The sequence below is a fragment of the Acyrthosiphon pisum genome, chromosome A2 (assembly GCF_005508785.2).
Source record: "Acyrthosiphon pisum isolate AL4f chromosome A2, pea_aphid_22Mar2018_4r6ur, whole genome shotgun sequence".
Classification (NCBI taxonomy): Eukaryota; Metazoa; Arthropoda; class Insecta; order Hemiptera; family Aphididae; genus Acyrthosiphon; species Acyrthosiphon pisum.
In genome coordinates, this window is record NC_042495.1 from 10,793,012 (window position 1) to 10,820,083 (window position 27,072).

Here is a 27,072-nt window from a genome sequence, read left to right on the forward strand (position 1 = left end):
TACAGTGATATTATATCATGAATTCAAATTTAATACTATCCATTATACAGTGACCCACTTGTAACTACTGTAAAGCAGAGCGACATCCACTTACCCACCTTTTTTTTGTTGTTTTTATTGTGCTTGCTTGAACTAATTTAGCGATATACCTACGCATGGATGTACACATATTGCCAGCACAGAGCGCCGTGTTTGTCTGTGCGTAATACAAAAGTATATTATAGTATTATTATTATTATTATTATTATTATTATTATTATTATTATTATACAACGATGATAATAATATTATTATGACGGTCGTAATTTTGAATATTATATTATTTGATATGGGAAAACACTTTGTTCTTTTAATAACTTCCATCGTGTTCCAGATAGTTGCACGTGTAAAAAATAATATGCAAGCTATGATGGGTTTTTTTCTTTGTCTTTTCCTTGTTTGTTATGCATTATACCGGAGATGGAATTATCTAAAATTATAATCACACAAAAAAGGTCACTGCGCACAGTATATAGATAGGTAGTATAACATTTTTATTTTATCTTATTTTCTTGTATCCGAATTTCGGAAATAATTCACTGTCCGCGACGATGAATTTATCTCTAATAGTGTTATTTATGTATTTTTCAAAGTGCCCACAAGACTGTTCGCGTTGAATAATATTTGTTATAATAATAAACCATCGCAAATGTCACATAATATATAAAAATCATAATGGGTTATGTAAATTATTGTACGTTGCGTAAAGTTTTGATGCGTAACGCTTATGATATCACATAATATACTACCTACAGGTACATTCATATTATCGTATATGTCCGATATGTGTGAATAAATATCATATTTTATTGACTTTTCAGTGATTATATTATTGTAAGTTTCAGATGAGTATTATCTTAATATAATATAAATATATTATTTTCGTAAACGTTAGGTATTCTACCAGTAAAAGGTAGGTTAGAATATTATAATATATCAAAAAAAAGAAAATTATTAATTAAATACTGACAATTAATAAATGTATAGTAAAACATCATAAATAACCTACGATAACAAATCGCATTCCTTACTTAATTTTAACACAAGAGTGAAATGTGGACATTTTGAACTCTACAATATTATCGATTTTAATTTATACGTTTTTACTTTTATTTAGTACATAATAATGTTATATTATATAACTCGACAATAATGAATACATTTACACTCACAGAATAAGATCCAATAATAATATGATTTATAATTTATTATTCTATACATAAACATGGCATACAAATTTGAAGGAAAATTTAATAAGTTTACTTAGCTATACTTTACTATTTGCAATTAAATATACGTATAACCTAATGTAGGTACTATAATAATATCTACAAAACAGAATATTAAAATAAAATAACAAGTTTAAATTGATACACATTTTTTCACTCTTAAAAATAATTATTATGTATAGGTGATAATAATTAAAATGCATTCAAAATATTATCTGAAATAAGAACAAAATAATAACCTTAACATGTATAGACTAAATAGACTGTCTTTAAATATGTTTAATTATTGACATAGTTAAAAATAAAGTTATATATGTACGTCATATTAATGGAGCAGTGCAATATTTTCCGCGACATAATATTATTATGACCCATTTTTAGGTTTTATATAAAACTGTGTAATATGGGTTAAGTGATCGCGTATGTAACGTACACCTATCGAGAATCTCTTCTACTACATACAAGGTTTTCAAGTAATTTTCCATATAATATCCTACGTTCTTTCGTCACTTTATAAGTGTGTCGGAAAGAAAACAAAATTTTAAATTAATTTTTAAAAAAGCAGCTGTGTCAAATCATATTTACCGCATTTCTTTTTATTACCGTGCGTGGTTGTTTAATCTAAAAATTCGTTTTCATTGAAATATTTTCCAAAGCTTTGACAATCTGCACTATTAACGGAGTATTTGTGTCCATCTATTTTATCAATGTTATTATACCCATTAATAATTTAATTAGAAATGTTTGCCCATTTACAATCGTCATTCATAAATCCCAACAGGAACATTTATCTAAACACAATCCCATGATAATGATTTAGGCTGTATTGTATTTTTTAGTTCTAAAACGAATAAATATAAATAATTTTTTCTTGTTAAAATATGTTAATTTTTTTCAGCATTTTGCCTCAGACTCACGGAGTTGAAAATCGAGGAACATACTCTCGTGGGAAACAGCACAAGACTAGAGTGCAAATATGACCTACAGGGTGAAAAATTGTACACTGTAAAATGGTACAAAGATGGGAACGAGTTTTATAGATTCCTGCCCGGGGAATCTCCAGAAGTACAAGTATTTGATGTTACGGGAGTGCACGTTGATGTAAGTACATTAATTTTATAATACACCCATATTTTTATTTTCGTTTCTGTTTTTTATCCCTGAAGAATATTGCAGTGAATATTCCGTGTGTGACGTAAAATATTTCCACCGTGTTTCGAATACATATTATGTTCGTATGAATGCGTGTATTTAATCTCGGCACAAAGAATTGCGATACGTTAGTTTTTAACCTGCAACATTCACTATTAAATATTTTAACGTATGTACGTCATATATTTACTCCATAAACGTAAACAACATTTAAGAAAAAAAATAACCCAATATTGCATTGAATTTACGAGGCATCCTTGCATTTAATATTGTTAGGTATTAATAATGCAACAGCTGAATGTGTGTAAGAAAATACCAAAACGTTGGAAATAATACGCGTGTACGATATGATTGCGTTGTTTAAAATAGAACCAGAATAAAACACGCGGACGAAGTAATTTTGAAATCGATATCATTTAAATTCTAATGAAAAATGTTGTTAATGCAACTTTTGCCGTTGGAGTTTGTACAGAACTTTTGTGGAAGCTGGCTTAATGCGTTCGGCTCCGGGTATCGGTCTCTAATGTCGCACGTAATAGATTCGACTACCGTGTTACCGACCACCGCCGCGTTAGAGCGCGCCGAGCTCCAAAACCTAAAACCCAATAGTTCTACAACTTACAGTAACAAATTCGAATTCCATAATTACCCCATAAAGCATACAAATGACTTTAGCTGCCGGTCCATTGGTAAATGTTGAATAACAAAAAAAAAAAATAACAAAAAAACCATTTCTCTACCTACAGATTATAACATTATAAAAACTGTATTAAACTATACTAAAATGCTATTCGTTCTTTTTTTCTCATATCGTGCAGTGTCTACATTTATATAGTTTTAATCCCAAATGAACTGACAAAACAAGTTGTTAACAGCAAAATATGTGTTGACCGAAAAAGAAAATTACAAAACTCAAATAATATTATAATCGTATGATTTATTTCGTTTATATCAAGCAATGAATGACATTTTTTTATTTATTTGAGCACAGTTTTGAAATTCGTTACATTTACATTCCACTCGTTACAGCTTCAGTCGCCCATTATTAAAGTTATTCATTTGATTAAACATATTTTTACTGTGGTCGAGTTCATCTTTACCTTCCGTAATTGTGTTTTGTTTTTATAATTCATGATTCTCTTCATAAAAACAAGAGTACACTAAATCTGTCCTGTCTACTCTATTATAACAAATATAAGTCTTAAATTAAAACCGCAATACTTAAACACTGACTGTCCCGAAGCAAACAAACGAAATGAAAAAAAGAAAGTGGAATTGAACTGCACAAGTATAGTTTACAATCAGTGTTGACATACTTTGTTCAAAGATTTTGTTCTTGTCGAGAAAATAACGTATTTTTTTTTTTTTGTTCATCAAAGAGGAAACAAACCAAACATATCATTATATAGGTCAATTGTTTTATTATCTAGTCTGGATTGTAAACTCTTCAATGAATTGAAACTTATTTAAATGCAATGTATATCAATTCAATTTATAGTGCCTCAGAAGAAACTGAAAATTTACTATTCTTCGACATAACGTTGAAGATTTAGTTAACATTTGAGTGTCTAAGAATTGATTATAAACTATTTAGAAAAATAACAAATAACGAAATATTATCAAAGAAATTAAAATAAATATAAGTTAAGCCCACCAATACCTAGATAGGTTCGTACACGAGTCAGACTTATCGTTTCATGTACAAAATTGATAATTTAAAAATCATCTAAAAGCTAACGTGAAAAATTGTTATAGTTAATCATGAAAAGTGCTCTTTTTGCTCTAACTTATACATGATTATATACTACAGTTTAAGTATAAGTATATTTTCGGTACATATTATTATATTCCATCCAAAAAGTAAAACATTTCTCAATTATTTTTAGTGTTTATACTTTATACCTCTATCTTGAAAAATTATACGAATTCAATATAATATGTATGTATTTACGGAGTAACTCCTCGCCGGATGATGGCATACATATAGGTATAACAACAATAAATTACTAAGTACTGTAAATATCTAACAAAACTTATTTTTATCTATACTATATTTAATGTCAGTTATTCGTTTTTTATCATGTAATAAGATGTATAAAATATGACAATTGTTTATAGGAATTTAATATGATGACTTTCGCCCTAATAAATTCCAATTATGTCAAGCAAAAAAATTTGAATAGGAACTATTTAAAAAAAAAAAAATCTTATGCAATAAAGAGACACAAGTAACTTGTTGATAAAATTTTAAATCAACATGAATTATTAAAAAATTCCCAGACACCAAAACACTTGCCACAGTGAGATGTATAATAGAGATGAAAACGGGATGAAAACTAATGTACAGCGCGTGTCTGAAAGATATGTCATGTTCGAATGTATGACTGGAGTGTAATATTATTGTTAAATTCTCGAAATATACCCTTTACCAATTATATACATATATAATATATTAAATTACGTATTCAATATGCATATATTAGGTATAATACAATAATTAATAGATTTCGGCGCGGTAGGTTTATCGGGTCAAAGAATATTCTAGTAGTGCCGTATAATTAATATGGATTCGTCTCGAGTTTCCTCTGAATCCGATCGGATTCACGAATACGCGATTACATATTATTATTATTATTATTATTATAAATCGGTGGTAGTCTTACGTCGTCAGAAAAAAAAATAAAAAATTACAAAAACCAAATTATCACCGCGATCGCGTAACTGTCTAGATGGACTAAAGCGCGGTATTGGCTTCGGGAGTGAAACCGGAGGCGACCGAAGGAAAAAATGCAATTTTTTTCTTCAAGTCCCCAGTCCGGGAGCGCGTGCAGCCTTCGACCGGTGGCCGAGTTATACCGCTGGGTGGGGGCAAAAAAAATACACCCTTGGCGGTGGCGGCCGCGCGTCAATTAGTCTCGGGCCGCGCCAGGTGTTGTTGTCAGATTTGTGCGCGGAATGATGGAACGCGAACGTTTTGGCCCGGAAAATTAATGCCCGTTTTGTACAGCGTGCGCAAAAACGTTCGCGCCTCGCCTAAAACATACAATTTTCCGGAGACCCCGCCGGCGCGTGTGCCCACCCATCCATTTTTTTCCACCCCGCTGTATATACAGATATATTACGCAGTTTCGTCGTCATTCGGGCTTTCTCCTATACCACCCAACCGCGCCCGATGGTAATCCGCAGACCCACGTTTTGTTCTTCACGTGGCGTAATAATTTATTATTATATTATATATTATTATATAAACTTGTTTGTACACGCCGCCGTCGATAAGTGCAATACACGTGGCTTATAAAAATATCGAAATTCTGTGGTGAAATTGGGTTAAAAGGCTCGTGGTGCAAAGATGACGAGTATTATGCTTACGTTATTGGCAGTTTACCCAAACGAGTAAGGGGAAAGGGTAAACGCACAACGAAAATACTTTAAAAATATGTTGAAAACATTAGCCAGTATTTTGATGTAAACGGGTGCATTTAGGCTATAGCGATTACCTATAGGTACCAAAAATACACGAAATGAAAATTATCATTTCAGAGTCACATTTTTTTATTTTTTATTTACTTGATAATTTGGTGGAATCGGTGACTTATTGAAGATGCACTTAAACGCAAGTTACAAGTTGTGGTAAAAATAAACGTTATCAGTTTTCTTATAGCAATAAATTATTGTAACTGTGTTATGAATCATATTTTTTTGTTTTTATAACGGTACCTACTTAATCGATTTTGCTAATTTTCTTTTTCTATAAAAATCCTCTAAAATTAAAACCCATGATCAAGTAGTCTGTGGATATTAATACGATTAATGTGAAGAATTTACTGATTGGATTACGAATAGATAACAAAACTAAAAAATTAGTAAAAATATTGTTTTGGAATAACTTCAAATTATTCAAAGTAAAATATATTTCCATGAACGTTAAGACTTTTCGAGAAAATTGTTAAAGATACTACTTTACTTATTATATTATTACATTGTATTTTTCGTGAAAATAGTAGTTGTTGCCAAACTCTGTATATATATTATGTAAATACCTATAGTAAGTATAGAAACGCATAAAATCATTACATTGACAAATTCTTGTTAAACTAAAATTATGGTAAAAAAAAACACGATTGTTTATACACTGGGTAAAGGGTATGTACTGTACACCTACTAAAATAATACCATGAATATTTTTTTCTTTTTTTTTTTTTCTTGAATATTTTATTATGACGCACATATGAGAAATAGTTGTAGGTTGGCAGTAGGGGTAGGGAAGTTTATATTTGGGAGAAAATAGAAACCATCCAACAACGACGTGATAATAATTTAATATCCAGTCTCCACACCACATCTACCTCTATATTGTAATATATTATAGATACAATACATAGTCATATGTATAATACTACTGCCGTTTCAACGTACAATTTAAATATTATGTGTGGTAATCGTAATCACTGTGGATTTTAATTTTACTTTTCTTCTGTTGAGAAACAATATAATATATAATATTTTTTACAGTTAAGTACAATAAAAAAATGTTTTAAAAGAAAATACATTGGTATTATAATGACACTACCGATTTGAAGTTAATAAATTAGGTGCTAAAAAAGAATTAGTTATTATTTATTTTATTTTATCTTTTTTTTTTGGTTTCACGTTATCTAGTATTAATATAATTATATTTATTTATTGTTTCTTTTTTTATTATTACCTATTATAAATTTAAAAGATCTCCCACCATTTGAACGTCTCCATTTAAACGCCTCCGAGGATTACCTTGAAAAGACCTCGAATAAAGACGATATAAAAAAAATATTTAACCGTCCTATTTTTTGTGGTTAAACCAGCTGGTCAACTGGTCTTATGTGTCGAATACTTATAATGCGTATAGTTCACGGTTAGTTAGATTTGCCCAACCAATTTCGAGATACAAATCGTTTAAACATAATATATTGTTATCGTCATCATATTATACTAAAATTTTAATTTCATCAGTGTATATTATGTTTAACAATAAACCCATTTAATTTAAGATATTTAACTCTTAAACAGTTACATGTTGTAGTGGCTTAGCATAACTACGAATTCAAGACCCGGCCAATTAGGTTCAACAAATATATCACAAAAATATCTAGTTAACGATAATTGCCGTGAATTTGTTAAATAACCATAAAATATAGCTTAGGGTATGATTTTAAAGTTTATCTCACTGCTAAATACTAAATATAGGTGTACATCTGTGTTCATAAATTGCTTTAAAACTTTATTCGTTAGCAAACTAGTTGTATTCACGTGCATTTTGTACAACAATAATATTTTACACAAACGTATTTAAATAACTTATCATACTTATGACACTTACGTTAAAATATTGACTCGAACTAATTAATTATAAATTATGAAGTTTTCTGTTTATAATCAAATTCGCGGCGAAACCCTATTTAACTATTGCAATGATGCTACGAGAGTAAAATATCCAAGTGTACCTTTTAAAAATAATTCAATTAATTTGAAATTGACCTCTTAAACTTAATTAACAGAAATTCATCTTCATTATTTCGAAACTTCATAATGGTCTATTCATTTCGTCAGTAAACACATTCAATTATTTATAGTTTCGTATAAATGCATGGTATGTGAGTTTTAATATGAATTAAAACTAAAAGAGGTAATAAAAAAAAATGTGAAATATAAATTTAAAAATAAAAAAAAAATTTGTCATAATGTATTCGTCACTATGATTATTGGTACTTATCAGCGTTCTAAACATTTACAATTCTAAAACATAATATTATAATAATTTTTTTATAATTTTTACTTTGACTTTATCATAATATATATATATTATACTATAGGTACCTAACACGCGTTTAATAATTATATTGAAAATATATTATAATATGTGCATTGTGTACATTGTGCATAATTTGTGTGCGTATATAAACAGTAATTTTAAATTCTGTCGATCAGCATTTACGATTTACTTCGTTTGGTGGTTTTTTCAAAACCCAACACGTTTTATAATACTATACCATATTAAGCGCAAACGTATAATTAAACATTAAACTACGGTCAGCCCACAAGGGATGATTAACTACGGCCGTTTATTATAACGGCAGTAGTATATTTAATTTCCTATTATTTCTTGGTTTAAATTAATATCGCCGTCACATTGGTTCCATAAATAAGTACACAATGAACATAACATATAATATGTTATGTAAATATATGTACATCTGAAGCACACACATTGTTGCCATTTTCAATTGAACTTCTGTGGTTTTTTTATGTGAGAAGTTTTAAGGTTTTATTTGCATCAATTTAAATATACTTTATAATAAAATAAAATAATATGGCCAATACAGTTTTTATTTCATATAGCTTCCACATTATACATAAATTATATACACACTAACGTTTAATACTTAATAATATTCACCCCAAACTACACGTATTAGTATAAATGAAATAGAAATAAAAATGTGTAAATAGGTTTAAATTACAATGAAAAATATGACAAGTTATTACTTCTAACTCATAAAAATAAATTATTTTATTTTAAAATATTTTGAGAAACGAGACCTATGCTTTATAAACTGTTTTATATAGTCTATTTAAAGTTTCAACGCTAAAACATTTTATCTTAGGCCTGATATACTTAAAAAATATATATGTAAGTTGACAAGGCATGATAGATCCATACCAATACAACTTTGTGCAGGGGTGATTCAATTCAATGACATAAAGAAGGACGAATGAAAAATATTTGATAATAATCAAATATATTTATATAAAACTATAATTTAAAAATAAAAGTTTTGAAAAAAACTTAATAGTGAGCTCATAAACTATTATTTCTAAAACTGTTTTTTAAAGTTCCGTATAGGGCAAAACGGGGCTTAGTTATCACCTCAATGCTTTATAATCATGCTAACAATTAATTGAAAAATGTTAAACATTTATCACTCTCTTGTGTTTCAACTTGTAATTAGAAACTATAAATGCAGCTTACACAAAAAAAAAAAATCATAAATTCGTTGGATAAAAAATGATTTACTAACATAATGCAATATTTTTCAGTCTATTTCGTGTCAATTTTTATTTGTCCATTATAAACGTCACGATGTCTTTGAAAAACAATAATAGGTCATAAAAAATGTTCTCAAAAATATCCAACATGAAACTACGCATCCGTGCATTAAATAAGTGATCTGTTTTCGTTCAGGAATATTGTTCTATTTCCGTATAGATTCAAGACATTATACAAAAGTGAATAAACTTAATAGATTGGTGCGCAAACTTATCATAGATACATAAGATGCATTGAATCAGATTATTTTAAATATTTATCGAAATAAGATGATGATTCAGCTGATAACATAAAATTAAAACAGAAATATTGAGATTTTATAAAAATTTATAAGCACAATGAAATATATTTTTTTAACTTCTCCATGACGTACTTTTGCTTACTCTCGAATAGAGTAGAGAGAAAAAGTATTTTTTTCAAAATTATTTACAATTTATACATAGTGGACTTATCATTGCTATTAAGACGTGTTCTTTATAATATGGTAAAATAGTTTATCGATTTTCTCAAACATTCAACGTTTTATTATACTATAACGGCACATCTCCAATTGTGTTTTCCCACGCATGGTCAGTTCGGAGCATGTCGACGTTACTTGCTATATTAATGCTCAATTGTTGTATATAACGGGGGTGTATGACCCACAAAGTTATAATATCTGTGAAGGTGGTGGTGCCGGTTGGAGGATGGTTTCGGGGGTAGTAAACACATATTGAATATAAGGAGTATATATTGTACACAAAAATAAAATAAATCCTGAAAACTCGTCCGTACAATATATACGTAGGTTTAGGCTAATGCGGGTTCGTGCGCAAACATATTCATGATGTCGTCGCTCCTTTTAGAGCCCTCGCCAAACGCAAACACACCCCCGTCACCGAGCACGCAGCACATATACACAAGCACCCCGTTAAATCCATCGGAAAAAGGATGAAAAACGTGAAAAAAAATGAGCAAAAGAAAAAAAAACACGCACTCCGAGTTAAATATAAATGAAGACTTGACCGTTGCTTTTTATGTCGTTTTTTTTTCACTCCAAAAGTAGGTATGTATGCGTACCTGATTTTTCCATTTTATCGGTGGCGTGCTTATACATCTTTATAATATCACTATTGTTGCGTGGAATTTTCAATTTCAGTTCGTATAATATTAACATACACATACAGTTATAAATATAACATTACAAGAGAATCATATTATTTGAGTTTTGTCTTCGATGATTTCGTTTTATTTCTCTTGGGTCAGTCGTTTTAAGAACCAACAAGTGTCTTATGACGTCTGCATACAGTAATTTTACTATACTACTATTTTACTATTCTATTATACTAATATATAAGTTGAAGTTTTAGACACGTTACAATTTAAAGGAAATAATATAAAATGATATATTTGATGTTCGCAACTTAAATAGAGTATTCTAAATACTCAAAAATGAATGATTAAAATTTTAAAATATTTTATATGCATGAATTACATATGAAAATGTAACTTCTTTCAATTTGAACTATATTTTCTAACTAATCCACATTCAACCTGATTTTTGTGATCACCTAAGCAACCAATTCAATGAAATTAATTTTTCATTCAATTATGAACGCTCTGAGCATTTATATATAATAGATATTATAAAATGAAAGTAATTTTAAGTGTATTAAACAAAATGTATATTTAAACACAAAGTTATCAATTCAAAAAATAAATACAAATATATATTTTTAAAGAAAATTGAAGTTGATCCTTGGGAAAAATAAACACTCGTCTGGAAAATTCGTTAAAAAAAATAAGAGGTTCAATTTTTTAAAATATTGTAAATACTATCAAATCAAGAAAAATACCATTTTAATCGATAAACATCTTAAGAAAAGTAAACTTATCGAAACATTGAAAAGCAAAGTATGCATTCGGTGAAAAACCCAAAACACTCTTCCTGCAAAAAGCTTTTATAATCACTGTAAAACATCAATAAAAACGCAATTATAAAAAAGAATGTTTAATTTAAACAAACATAGTAAACATCTTAAAAATAAATTATTTTTATATTGAAAGTGATATTCATTAATTTTTGTTCTTATCGTTATTTTAGATATTTACTTTAAGCGATTTTGTTTATAAAATGATAATTATTGATATATTATGTTATATTTATTATTTAATTATAATTTATTATACGTCATTTGACAAGTAAATAAATGTAATATAAAACATCTCTATCGAATTTCTTTAGAATGTAATTCAATTTTTTAAGATTATAGGTTTATAAATTAAAACAATATAACAAAAATCGACTTCATCTAAACAGTTTAGCACATATTTCACATGTCCACTATTGTTTCATTTTTACGTAGGTTGTTTTATTTACGCTTCGGAAATAACTGATGAAATCCAATAATTTTAATGGTCTCTCCAAAATAAAATATTCATATTTAATTTTACAATAAGAAATTCAATACAGTTCTTATGCATGTAATTATATCTCAAAAAAAATTTGTGATGGACATTTTTAAATAAAATAGTAAATAAATGTGTACAAGTCTTACCTTATACCTACATCTTAACTAAACTTAAATTTCATAGACATATAAAGTTATAAATAATACTAGGTAGTTCAGTTTTCTTTATAATATGGGTAAAAGTGTTAACTGTACATCAACAAATCCAACAATAAAATATGAAAAATAGCATTTGTAGACATTTAAAATAGTAATACAGATATAAAAATTGCTATGTCAAAAAAACATTTAAAGTCTATTATAATAAAAATCATAGTAGTATAATAATAGGTATATTGACTGGTAAAATGATTTCCGTGTTAAAAGTAAACCCTGTGTATATGTGTATAGTGCGTATATATAAAAGTTATTTCATAGCAGAAACGTATACTTTACTCGAAATATATATAAATTCTATACATTTATACAATTTTGATTTAATTTAGGTACCTAAAAGTTTATTTCTGTATACTGTATAATGATTTAGCAGAACCTTCATCAACTAAACAATCTCGTTGATTCGGATATTACGCAAATATATTAGAATATACCATCTTAAATAAAATAAGATTTTTTTCAATCTACATATTACATGAAATCATACTTGGTTGATTTACATTAGATTTAATGTCGCACTAATCGAACGTGTACTCAAAATAACAAAATAAATGGACTATATATCTTTTTTTATTATCCAAGCATCCTGATTTTTCGTTTGCGGAAATCACCTTCACTTCCCATTTTTGAATTATACAGTAGTCGTCTGCTTGTGTATCAAGATAACGGTACACGGTTTACTATAATTTACGGATGGTGACAAAATATACTATATCATTATAACTCGGTCGGATTTTTCATTGTACGAGATTGAATTAAATGTTTGTATTCTATATAGTTTAACGAATTTAATATAGGCATAATGAATAGTTTATATTATATAATTGTTATAATAATAGACTAAAAAAAAAAAATCCTTCAAGGAAGAATAACAGCGTGATAAATTACTTACCATATTTTTCGAGATGTGATAATGATAACTGTCAAGTTTTTTGGTAGAAATAAAATCCTATAATATAGTCGAATTATTATTTTTAAACATTTAATGTTACCTGTATGTGTTTGACATGAATATTATGTAAGTGAGTATTTCAAATACATCATAATCTATCATTTTATTATAATATTATGTAACCGTTAACATTTAACTTGTGCATTATGTGTACTTACATATTATTAGTGATTTATCTATTACGACAGCCGTTTATCGTGGCATATTACGTTCACTAATATTTTAAAAACCATTGCCGTAGTGAAATTGCATATACAAAGTGCCGTGTTACAAAATATTTATATTAGTTCAGTACTTTCATATATTATTTTTATTGTACACTCATACTTGATTATATAGTTATTGATATTTATTTAACCATGGAACTTGATATTTATTTGATATTTATTTTTACAAGAAAGTGAAGCAGTCTAGATTTGTCTATAGGCTTAAGTTTCTTTATGGAACAGAATAATATTATGTGTTGTATCTTATGTGTGCATTGAACAAACGACGGTGGACGTAATACATTTAATTGTTTTTTCTTCAATCCACGCATCAAGTACGATCTGAAACCTATTGATCTGCCCTTAACTTATTTTTTTGTTTTACTTTAATATTGTAACTTTCTGTGTATTATTTTCGTATTCTATGCCATCTGGTGTGCAATAGTTCCATGATAAAATTGGTAAACACAATCCTAACATAATGCGTAATTTAACATTTAACCACCAGTTTTATTAATTAGACGTCGAATATATTTTTGTGTATTATGTATATATTTACATGATAGAAGTGATTTTACATGCCAAAATAAAGTGAGTGAACTTATATTGGCCGATAGAAAGAAGTTGCCATACCAATTGTGCAATATATATATATATATATATATTTAACATTATAATAGAACAACAACATTACACATGACAACATCATTGAAAGAAGATATGTTTAAACATTTATTCGTGGGGGATGTACAACCCTCCGACTAAATCATCAATAAAAGGCATCTGTGGCGTTCGGGGTAGTTAAAAAGTTTTGTGCATCGATACTGTTTGTTTTTTTTTATGACATTGTTTTAGCGAGCTTCATAAACCATATCCACTGCGAAAATAATTCGCCACGTGGATTTACATTATATAATATAATATACTTCAATAACAATGTATTATAATATACGTCATAAAGGAGATGAATGTAAGTGATTCAACTCATTAAACGAGTGTTTTACATATAACACAACGACGTTACGTGATGAGCCATCCAGCTGTAGATCGGGAATTCGGGTTAGGTATGTGGTAAAAGGTTGGTTGTAGCTACAATGGGAGTGGTTAAAAGACGTTTGGCAAGAACCCACTAATATGCATTTTCCGGCGACATATTATTATACACTCTGAATATTAGGGTGCGCGCCTCGCAAAGCCATTATCACGGTCTTAATTTAATAGAAACTATAGCACGCGCATTTGACGGTAAATTAAATGCGATCTTACTACATGGTGTGACATATTATATGTGTGTGGATATTATACCATAAGAGGAATAATAACTATTATTATCGTTATTAACTCTACGGTGGTATTTTCGTCACGTATCCTGTACCTATACTTGCCACAGACGTATGCCACATGGTACATGCAATACACGTTTTGAAAATCAATAACTAGATTTATACCAAAGAACGTGAACAATTTGCGTTTTGTGTGCTTATTGTAGACGATTTGACAGATAATACTAACATCGCTACCGGTTTGTATAATTTCAGGAGAAACAGTCGACTGCAGAGAGCGTTGTTTTGAGGCCCCTGGAATTGGCGAGTAGCGGCAAATACCGTTGTGAAGTCTCAGCTGAAGCGCCGTCGTTCCAAACGGTCACCAATCACAGCTCTATGCTTACAGTTGGTAAGTTTCGTTTTATCGTCGACAACGCTATAATAATAATTAAACGTATTTATATGACATGTTTCTAATATCTAAAACTCAAAACTAGAGATTCTACTCAATGCTATACTTAAATGTAAACTGTTCGTAAAACTTAAAATAATATATTATCTCGGTCGATTAAACTGCTATTTGTTTTAAGAAGAAAAAAATCATTAATTTTAACAGATCAACACAAACGTTAAGGATGAAAAATGTAGTAAGCAAATAAATTTATGGGTCCGTAAATAAAACAAATTCATTAAAAAGGCTAAGGAACCGAATAAAATATTACCTCATATAAACGATAATGATTTTACGTTTTATTGCGTCATAAAATATAAATAATTATTGTTTGCTTTGCGATTTTTTATATCAATACTTTGAAATCAAACGAATCACTTATGTTTGACCCGTAAAATCATACGCAGGAGAAGAGATATGCTTCAAAATTAAACCCTATAAAAAGTTTTTTAGCCACAGAGATCAATAATTGTTATCAACTAAAGTTGAGAGCAAAATATAAATGCTTAATTAATGTACACCACTGAATCATGAAATTCACTCAATAGCCACATGCACATTTGTCGTTTCAATAATCAACTCGTAATATAATTAATTACACTATATTTATATATTTTCCAACTGCCGAGGTTTTAAAGTTTATTATTTCATGAAATGTAAAGTTTGTAATTGGACATTTTCAAAATTTGTGTCGAGATGACTTACATAGAAAGGTATAAGTTTTACATTAGTTACCTTTTAGTGTAACGTCGTGGCCGCGGAATCATAACTTGTTATATTATATAAAGCTAATATAAGAGTAGATAAATGAGTAATATACTAATATTAAAAACTAAATTCAGAAGGTGACGTGAACTGTTTTTAACAATAGTCGAGTTATTCAAAATTCTACTACTACTACAGACTACTAACCAGTGCATAGCTATTATTAAATTTCATTAATTTAAAACGTCTGCTCTATATTTTATGCGCTGTCAACTGAATTTCACCCAGGTAGAATAATGATTAAGACGTTAAACCGTATACCTACTATAAAATTCCTTTGATGATTTTTTTGTTGTAATTGTCTGTGATTCGTTCCGTTCCACGGAAAAACAATACATTTTTACCAGAGGAACAACATTTATGGTCGCCGATTGTATTTAGGTTACTATCTTCCGTCTCCCAATCGTCTTCGTCGTCGTCAACGAGGTGCATATTATTACACGTTTATTATACTGCAGGATCAGAGAGAAGGACCTAAGAGTATATATTACACGTAAAAGTCTCCGGGTACTCGACCAAATATTTATTCAACCTTAGTGCGTTTTAAACGACCGGGAACAATACACATCCACTGTAGTCTTCGGTCCCCGGCGCCTCGTAAAACCCGATATATACGAGAATATTGTCGTCGCACGTGCAAATTGGTTTAACTCGGTGGCGCGCCTTTGTCTCGGCGATCCAATTCAATCCGACCCTCTCGAGCGCGCCACTGTCTACCACTCGAACTGAAGGTGGAAGACAAGTATATTACTTATATAATATATGTATATATATATATATATATATATATGTGCACCGCTCTCTCGGTGGATATACACTTATGCGCGTAATCTCACAGATATAGGTAGACCGAATCGATTCGATTGGTAAATTATATGCGCTAACGGCGGAGGATCATTACGACGTTTACGATTACGTTTCTAAATGTTTATTGCCGGGGACAAAAAAAAAACTATAAATATACGTGTGTGCGTGTGCGAGCGTGCGCACGTGTAAGCAGAATTTATCTTTTGCAATGGATTTCACGATGACTCCTTACGTTTTTTTCGTGAAAATAAATCAGTATATATATATGACTTGCCGCTTGATGGCATTTCATTAAAATACCTACCGGTAATAATACAGAGTAGGTATCCTATAACAAAACGTAATGGATGCACGATACCGTTATTATATTAAATGTTATTGAAGTTACAAAATGTCGTGTTATCTTTTATAGCTGGTACCCTTTAGGTTTAAAAGTTAAGATCAGGACAGTAACATCCTACCCTCTCTTGATAATGTTTGATTCGGTCGCTTTAGAAGATACGCTTTAAGAAACCCACACGTCATGTATTATGTTTCTTATACCTATGTGTGTGATAATAATTTTACAAATTAAAGTTATTTATTATTGATTACCTATGTTTTAAAAACATTTAAATACAAATCCAAGTACCTAATAACACGTTTTATAGTCTTTAGATTGAAAATTATTGAACGTGATAACATAATATGTTTCATAATGTGTCGTAGTAACATAACCGACATCAATGAGATAACTCACGATATAGTGAATTTTGTAATATTATAAAATCATATTTAGATAGTATAACTATTGATTTTTTCGCTCCCTAATCACAATTCCCAAGGAAATAATACCGACAACCTAGGTAGCTATGTAAATTATTTAATTTTAGCCAGCGTGGGTTTACGTCGTTTTTGGTAGTAACACTTAATACGATTTAAAGTTAAAGGAAATTCAAATAAAAATAATCCAGACAGGATACAGAAACCGGATATTAAGAATCTACCTCGCTACGTTAATCGTCAGCTCAGGATAATTATGTGTGTAGTACTTACATTTCATTTGAAAACAGCAATGGTTACATCCATAAATAAATTTGAACCTAAAAGTAGTGGTACCTACTGTATATATACCTACTATAATTACCAAAATTTTACATTGTAATTTTACGCCAAACCTTATTTCAATTTGTATAAAATTTAGCACAATAATGTTATAGTAATCGTTTTTAATTCATCCAGGATGTAACGAAACCAAAAGTTCTTTATTTAAAAAAATGGAAATTTTAAAAACCGGTACCGAATTTTTAATCTTTTTGAACTCTGATGATATTTCTTTTATAATTTCTATATTTTTTTGTGAGTTACCCTATTTTAATATTATAAATTTTGTTCGCATTATCATAGTGTTCTATATTTTTTTTGTTATAAATAAATGTCCAAAAGTTAATGATCCCCGTTTGAAACAAAAAAACTTTTTTCCCGACTAAAAGTCGAAATTAGGTTGGTCTTCTCACTCTTCTCCGACTTGACAGAGATAATAAATATTTCGTTTACAAGTTCCGGTGGCAGATAGTTGCGATGCCTCTCATAGACATTTCAAACTTCTATAATGAAATGTTATTTCGCAATATCGCTAGACAAGAAAAAGTTGTAAAACGAGTAAAAGTTTTTCGAATAGGCTGATTAACGATGTCGACGTTGGACACCGAGTTGCGACAATATTTTTTGAAACTAGTTTAAAAAAAAATTAAACCACAAAACTACCTAAACGAGTACCTATACGTATATACAGTTTACGCGTGGGATTACCGCCGCCAAAAAGTCTCGAATCCGCGTATTGATATCGACGCAAACATTTCCACGTGCATTTTATTCGAAGCGTCTCCTCTACACAGCCAAAACGTATTAAATAACGTTCCTCAGAATTTAATAAAGTCAGTGTACGACGCGCGTTCTTATTATTGGGCATAACTTATATATTATATATATCTATATATATAAACTGGATTGATAGTTGTTGTCGTCGATAGTCCTTATACAGTTATGGCTGATATGGAAAAACTCGGCCGTAGCCTATGCCGTAATAATATAATATTGGGGGAGATCAAACGTTTACTCCTGGTTCGTTATACCTATATGCATTTATTAAAATTCGGATTTCTGGAATTTTAAATGTGCTCAAAGACCACCATATTTCCAAATACTTGGACTTTTATCATCTCGGGATTTTATTATAATATTATTAATTTCACAACTTGCAGGTATACAAAATAAACGTAATATAATATCTACTCATTATTTATAAAACTAAAGAACGTTTTTGAAGAATATTTTATTTGTACACAATTAAAAGTCATTGCAAATTATTATATTCATATCGTATATATTTTTTTATTTTTGTTCAGCTCCACCCGACGAAGGACCTCGCATATCCGGCGGCCAAGATCGGTACAAACCGGGCGACACTGTCAACGTGAACTGCACCTCTGGGAGATCAAAACCCGCCGTACAGCTGGCCTGGTACATCAACGGCGAACAGGTTGGCATGCAATTTATTATTTTTGTAATAAAATAATGTCTTTTAAAATTATTATTATTATTATTGTCATTACTTTCGATTGGAGCAAATTGTACTGCAATAAAAAAAACATATTAAAAAAAAAATAAGTAATTACCTGCTTACACCAAATTTAAAAATGCATACAGAAAATAATTTTTTGACCACTATTTATTTAGTTTTAAATATGATTCATGTGGAAATTAATTTAAGGAGGCTGCAGCAAGTTTTGTCAAAAATCAAAACTAATGTAGATTTGACCAATCTAAACATTAACTTTGTTTGTTATAATGTTTTACAATATATTTAAATTCCGTATCATAAAATAAACAGTCTTAGGTAGTATTCCGAGTATAGTATTCTGAATACTTTAAAAGTATGAAAATTAAATTGTTTGATTTGCATGTTATTCCCTTGCATTTGATTTAAAACAAAAATACAAAATTTATATTTTATGAGTTGGAAATCTTGAGTCAATAATATCTATTAGTATCATACAATACCAAAATTATAACTGGTATCGTTTTATATATTTATCATAAATATTTTTAATTATTCGAAATACTTTTATAGTATTCAAAATACTTTATTCGGAATATTATATTTATCAAGTATTCGAATACATATTCAGAATACTATTTTTCATAAGTATTCGAGTATTTATTCCAATATTTATTTCCATACTTTTCAGAAGTATATTACCCAAGACTGAAAATAAATCTTAAGGGGGCTGGGGGGGGGACTCCAGTCAATGAAAAAAAAGTGACGTTTAGACCAATAAGCTAGACAAAACTAGAAGAATCTAGTTTGACATATTTTAATTTTGAAAACGGATTATGATTGATCAACAATTTTACTAGGGAATGATTGAGGCGATTTTGAATATTTTTTTTTTTCAGCTGTGATATCCAAGAATAAAAATATCAAAAAAATATGATATTTTTGTATTTATATTAAACATTATCATACTAACAATAATTGGAATATTCAAAATCGCCTCGATAATACTTATATAATTTTACTTTAATTTGGCAAACACTTTTGTGGCGGGCAGAAATTATTAGAAATGTATTAAAGTGATCAAAAATAATTAGGTGTGGTGAGATTCCGTGATAATACAGAATACATTTAACATTTTAAATCGATGACACACATCTTTGATATTTGTATACAAATGTGTAGGTTATGTCATAGTGAAATGTAAATTTTACCATTACTGCGGTGAATGGTATTTGCATTTATGATTAATTTAATGTAAATTAATGTAAAAAAAATTATAAAAAACTGTTTCTATGAAAATATTAACTATTTAAAAAGTGAGTATGGAAATCAATGCTCTTCTCAGCTCTTCTTAGAAAAATTTCGGTTGCTTAAGGTTTTGTTTGTACCCTGTTATTTTTACACACCATCACCCACGTAAAAAAAAATCAAGTTAGCTCTGGTTTCGTCGCTATCGACCTCTGGCATTGGCCAGAAGTGCATGCCACTCAACGCCGGGATCCACCCTAAATAATTCAATATATGTGTCTATGTTATATTTTGATGTAAATAATAATATGATGTTCGTTTTCGTAGGTAAACTCTTCGTATCTGCGGGGCCCGTACACGGATTACGTCGGTCGCGAGGGGCTGATGGTCACTACTCTGGGCCTCAAGTTCGAGGCTGGAATGCAGCACTTCCGGTTGCCAGGATCTGGTGGCCACCTGCAGCACCGGAACAGGCTCGACCGGGACATGAAACTCAAATGCGTGGCCACACTGGGCACTGTATACTGGAAGTCGAAGGAGCAGAGCGCGCTGGCGCACCGGCCGCGGCCCGTCCCTGGACTACCATTGCCGGCTGCCGATGATGGATTGGTAGGGGGTGACGAACAAGACGCTGACTCCAGGGCTGATCCGGTTCACGGTAAGCGTAACGCGACCACTCGTTCTGATTGACGCAAGAAAATAGCATAATATCACTTAAAAACTTATGAGATATAAAAAAAATAGAAATACATTTATAAAATGTACGAGGATTTTAATTTGTTGGATGTGTTATTTTAGTGGATAGGCAATAATCGATGTACCTACTTATAGCGAGATAATTTTTTTTTATTCGAGAAAGGTCTGTACAATAGATAGGTAGGTAGGTTGATTATTAAATTATGGAATTCAAAATATTCAATTCTACAGTATTAGTCTAAGGGTACAGTCGTGTTGTGGAGGGGGGGTTAATTACGAGCTATTGCCGTAACATGGAATATGTTTGAATAAAGAGGCGCATGACATACGGAGATTTGCACTTCGGAGCACCCATATTTTATGAGTGGGGTGGAGGAGAAGATCAGAATACGCACGGAGGAGGACGGGACAAAATAATATAGATTACTATATATATAGTATATAATATATCAGCCATAAATTGTAGGTAAGTCTTTGGCTTTCAGCTGTCGGGAAATAGTCATTGTGGTCGACCTTACAATATAATATAATAATACGTTTCTCTGTGAAGTCCTTCGCCCGTTATACCTGTATCATGATACAATGCTAGCAAATGTCAATGGTTTCACGAAAATCACATGATATAATTATCCCCTAAGCATGACCCATTTAAATATTAAATCATAATATCGAGTTAGGTACTACGACTTCATTATTTTTTTATATATATTTTATGTTTCTGGTTAAAGGCGTAGTACTCGTAGTATTGTATTGTATTGATCAAAATTATTAGTGTCTGAATGATAATAATAATATTACGTGGTACTATAGCTAATGGTTATTTTCGTATACAATTGTTCGTACAGATAATCAAATGATATTATTCCTTAGTAAATACTTACATGTGTAGGTAAAACGTCCAGATTCTAACAAAAACTGCAACTTACCATAGACTATATTTGATTTTATTAATCTAAAAACATAAATTTTACGTTAATGAAGAAACGTATTCCACAACAAAATAAAATACAAAAATGGATTGTTTAATTATTTCAAATTTCAAAATTGTTTAATTGTATAAGTTTTATTTAAATTATAGACTTATTTATGAACTGACTAAAATTTCCTAAAATGTACTAGAAAATGTAGACAACAGAATCAACTATATAAATTTGTATAGCGATTGCCAATTAATAGATATTGAAGTACAAATGTTCATGTTGTGAGATTTTTTGTTTTTAAAAGATTTTAAAAGATTTTCAACTATCCCGGTATGTATAATTTGATCTAATAATCATAAATAAAATTCTTTTATGATCATCTTATTTTTATTTTAACAATTTCTTAATATTATTTAGTTATTTCTAAGTTACCAACCACTTACTGACTTCTATTTTATTTTATTGGTTTTTGTTTTTATAAATATTGTATTCTGATGTTATAATATTATTTATACTATTGCAACTATTCTTTTATTTGAAATGTTATTACTTATTTCTAAACTGTATATTTTTAGTTTGAACGATAAACAATATTATTATTATTATTATATGATATATAAAACAAAACAATTCCAGAAAATAATTTTTTGAAAAAACAATATCTTCAAATAAATTTAAACGACATGCTAATATAATATTAAGATATCGACATCTTTAAACATCTTTTTTTTTTTTGACATTTTTATTATATACAATCTGGATCCTGGTATAGGTTGCAGGATGAAATAGTGATATTGAGGATACCCTTAACAAATAATGATGAAATTTATATTATTATTTTATTTTTGTTCGTCACCACTCACTGGGTTATAGTGATATGTGACGCGTCGTGCTTTTTAAATATTTCATTAATACAGTTGTAATAATTTGTATTTATTTCTGAATTTTTTACTATATAAATTTAATATGTCAATTCCCTCAACCCCTCTACATCCGATTGTCACGTAAAATAACTTTGTGTACGCAATAGCCTGATGTGTCTAGGTAATATAATATTTACTTTTTATAGAATCAACAATTTAGGGACATTTTGTGATTACAAAATCATCTTGACCTAAAATTTCAACAATCGATTAGGTATACCCATGGTAGTACCAAGATTTTATTTATACATGAAAATAATTTCGTTTATTGACACCAAAATTATGATAAGGTAATACAATTAATAATATCTGTACCTATGTACTATAAACGTATTGTCGTTTACACTGCTGGTACAGTATAAATTGTACTGTTCAATTACTGTTTATTACTCTCGTAGATTTTATTTATCTGTGGAAAATAACATGAAAACCACCGCTTTATATAACTAATATTTATTTTTAATAATTTTTCCAGCATCGAGCAACTCGCCTTCCATGAACATTGCTCAATCACTGAACATCAACGAGATCGCGGTCTACGTGTCAGCATCACTGTTTATAGTACTTCTACGGTAGCGATTGACCGCAACCTAATCAATGTCACAGACCTATTATGTGACAACGATTTTTCAACAATAATGATAATATTTAAAAAAAATTAATATAAAAAAAAATTAGTAAAAAAAAAAAAGAAGAAAAAAATGAACAATTTTAAGTCATAAGTTAACTTTAGTTTTTGAAATGTTAATAAGTACCTAAGACTTTTCTGTGTTTTTAAAAAATCAGTCTCCCAATGCGGGGCATGTATATTGTTTTATAATTTGACACCATTATCCTACGTTTTGTTACATTTCGTTGTAATCTATTACATTGTAAACTTTGAAAAAAAATTTTCAATCATTGTTAAATAATTATTATTATTTACTATTTTATTGTAATATATTTTTATTAAATTTGTATTTATAAAAATTGTTTAGTGTTTGAATACAATATCATGTACATAGGCAAATTATATTATATACCTACGGATAGAGCGTGGTCCGATGTCTATATTGATTCTCGTAAATAATATCGCCGGCTGTATATATATTATAATACATATTATTTAAGTACCTATAATATTGTTATATTATCATGATAAATAATATGCTAGTCACCGCTTGAAAATATGCTAACACCCTGTAGTTAAAAATCTTTAATAATATTATATTATACTATATTGTACCTTTGGAAATATATATCATGTATAACTTAGTGTGTTTGTTTTATTGTGATAAATCCGTCATTTTTTTTTTTTTTTAATTCATTCCTCGATGACGAACAAATCTTCTTTCTTGCCGAAAGTAGGAAACCATGTTAATATTTAATTTCACAATTAAAACCATTTTTGTGCCGGATGGATGAAACCTAATAGTGGAGTTTTATTTGTAAGCCCGCCGCGGCTCCACGGCCCCGTTTATATCAAGTCCCAAATGAAAAATGAATATTTAATTTCGACTGTACACGCGCCACCTGGTTTTATCGTCGTGCAGATGGAGCTAATAAAATTATATAGTATCAAACATACAGCTGTCATATTTTTGTTTTTTTTTCAACTGCACTTCTATATACATAATATATATACATTTACATTTTTCTAAAACTCATTATTTTACTTTTTCATTTTTATTATTGTTATTATTAATACTGTACGGGATGTTTGAAATGACGTATTAACTTTATCATTCCTTTAATATCATTTTAAAATTATTATAATCGTATTCCACGTCATGTAAAATGTAACTATTTTTTGGACTATATTATGTTAATTTAACCAAACGCGTACATACGGTTTTCCTAAAACTTAAATATCAAAAACAGGATTCAATAAATTGTTTAAAAATTAAAACAAAAAAAAAAATAATATGGTAATAATCATTATTTATACATTCTAAATACAGTTGTTCTGGGTACCAACTTCTTATTTAAATAAGACATAAATCCCGTAAACTAATGTACCTAACAAACATTTAAAAAATTTAAATAGTAATCGTTTAGCAAAACACTTAAATAAGTAGGTATGTACTATCCAATGTAACACTATATATTATTTCACTGAATTATTTTACATGTAATACGAGTACATAACTTATGGATAACACCAAACAACACCCAAATGCGTATTAAATATTAAAAATCTGAAAAAAAAATCAATGATAAGAAGTTGGTTTTTTTATAATTTTATCGCATTTATATTGCAATATATTTATCATGTATTATTATTTATTATTATTAGGTATATGTTTTTTTTTATTATTCAACAAAATACAACATTTATGGCATGACACAATAATTAACCACAGTTCCATTTATTTTGATGTTTTGTGGGAATTTAGGCTGTACATAAAGTGATACATTTATTTAGCTTTATTTAACTTATTATAAACGTTGTTTGTCTAATTACATTTCCATCAGTTTCCAGTAGTACATATTATTATATAAATACGATATGATAAGCAGGTAAATTTTATTGAAAAGAAATCCTTCTCGTTTTAGCAGATGAAATCGATATTTGACCAACATTTGAAATGAGTCGAACAAAATACATAGGTACCTAGCTACTAGAAATTATTGAACACGGTGCGTATTCAAAATATTATGTATCCCTTGAGTACAGCATACGGAAAATTGGCATTTCCCATCCACCAGTTATTAACATTTAAATTAAATTTGTTGTACACGTTACTTTCTATTAATATTTAATTGCAATAATTTTAGTCGTATAACAATGTAACGAGATAATTTCGGGTATGTGCAACAAAAATGAAAAATAAAAACACCTCTACGTCGACATATTATTATTTCGCCATTGTTCTATCGCACCATATTATACTATATAATACATCCATGATTGGATTTTGTTTATTTAAAACGTAGGTACCTACGTAATGTACTAAAAATAATGAAACGAGACTGTCGATTATTTTGATATTTATTTGGAAATAATTAATAATGTTTCTGGTCGAATAACGACGTGATTGACATCCAAGTGTACAGCAGGAACGGTTTGATACCGAAAACCCCCCTATAATGACGTATTCTGCCTACAACATATGTTTTAATTTTGTCAATCGACCGAAAAACCGTTAGGTAATTCAGGTAAGTGCCCATAGCTATACAATATAATATGATATGTCTTGTATGTACAGCGACTACCAATAAAACTGCATGGTAACTGACGTGGAATGTTAAATTAATTCTGCGACATGTACCCATACTTTTAGTAAGTAGCAACTACACCTCATACGTTGGAAATTATTTTATAGTATTTGTGGGTATCTCCTACTTATATTTTATAATGTATGGTCCGTTATAATACAACTCTATTTAAGGTGTATTCAATTATTAGAACACTCAAACGCAATTGACTGCAACATTGCAAATTTCAACCTACCCGCAAATTTTATAGTAGAGCTAAATTTATTAATATTAATAATAATCAAATTTGTATTATTATTTTAGATTGTGAGCGGAGCGATGAATGTATTGAATTTGCCATAGATTATAAAATATAAATGCTAAGTGCGGGCGCGTGATTATTAATGGACATTGCGTTGTAATCGCTAGTTGTTTGGAGTAGCTGGTGCTCTGTGTGGTAAAACTAAAAGGTAAAAATTATTCTTAGAAATTCAGTAGCACTGCAGTACCCATGAAATAATATCATATAACATATGATAATGTTATTGGCAAAATGTAGGTAATTAAAACTCCCTAATAGAAAAAATTATTACTTATAGCAACATAGATAAATAATAAAACAGGTATCGTTAGAAATATAGGAAAGTCTCCGCTCAAAATTATTTCTCATCTGATACAATGATTATTTTCATTGAATTCTATACTCTATTCCCCGAATAAGTTTACCCAATTACTGTTTTTAACGCACGCAGAGTATGGTAAAAACGTTGTGACAATATAGTTCACTGCAGCAGAGCGACGGGCTCGGTTTTTTTTTTTTATTACAAATCAATTTAGCTCATTAAATTATTTGACATTTTGTTTCTAGTTGCGAGAAAAAATTACGAATTCAATTCCATCTAAAAGTCGAAATCCAACTAAATGTAATAAATGTCTATTAAATTATATAACTTTTTTTTTTTTTGAAATTCTATAATTATAATTACAATATTAAAAGTTTGTTGACTTTTGTT

General features: G+C 29.2%; 1 protein-coding gene across 1 annotated transcript in view; it reads left to right on the forward strand.

The window, feature by feature from the left end:
- LOC100165939 overlaps positions 1 to 24,133 on the forward strand; it is a 320,821-nt gene extending 296,688 nt beyond the window's left edge. The window contains exons 2-6 of the mRNA XM_008182315.3: positions 2,167 to 2,369; positions 14,807 to 14,942; positions 18,944 to 19,077; positions 20,671 to 21,001; positions 23,358 to 24,133. Coding sequence (XP_008180537.1) covers positions 2,167 to 2,369; positions 14,807 to 14,942; positions 18,944 to 19,077; positions 20,671 to 21,001; positions 23,358 to 23,458 — 905 coding nt within the window. The 3' untranslated portion in view covers positions 23,459 to 24,133. The remainder of the gene's footprint in view (positions 1 to 2,166; positions 2,370 to 14,806; positions 14,943 to 18,943; positions 19,078 to 20,670; positions 21,002 to 23,357) is intronic.
- The last annotated feature ends 2,939 nt before the right edge of the window (positions 24,134 to 27,072 follow it).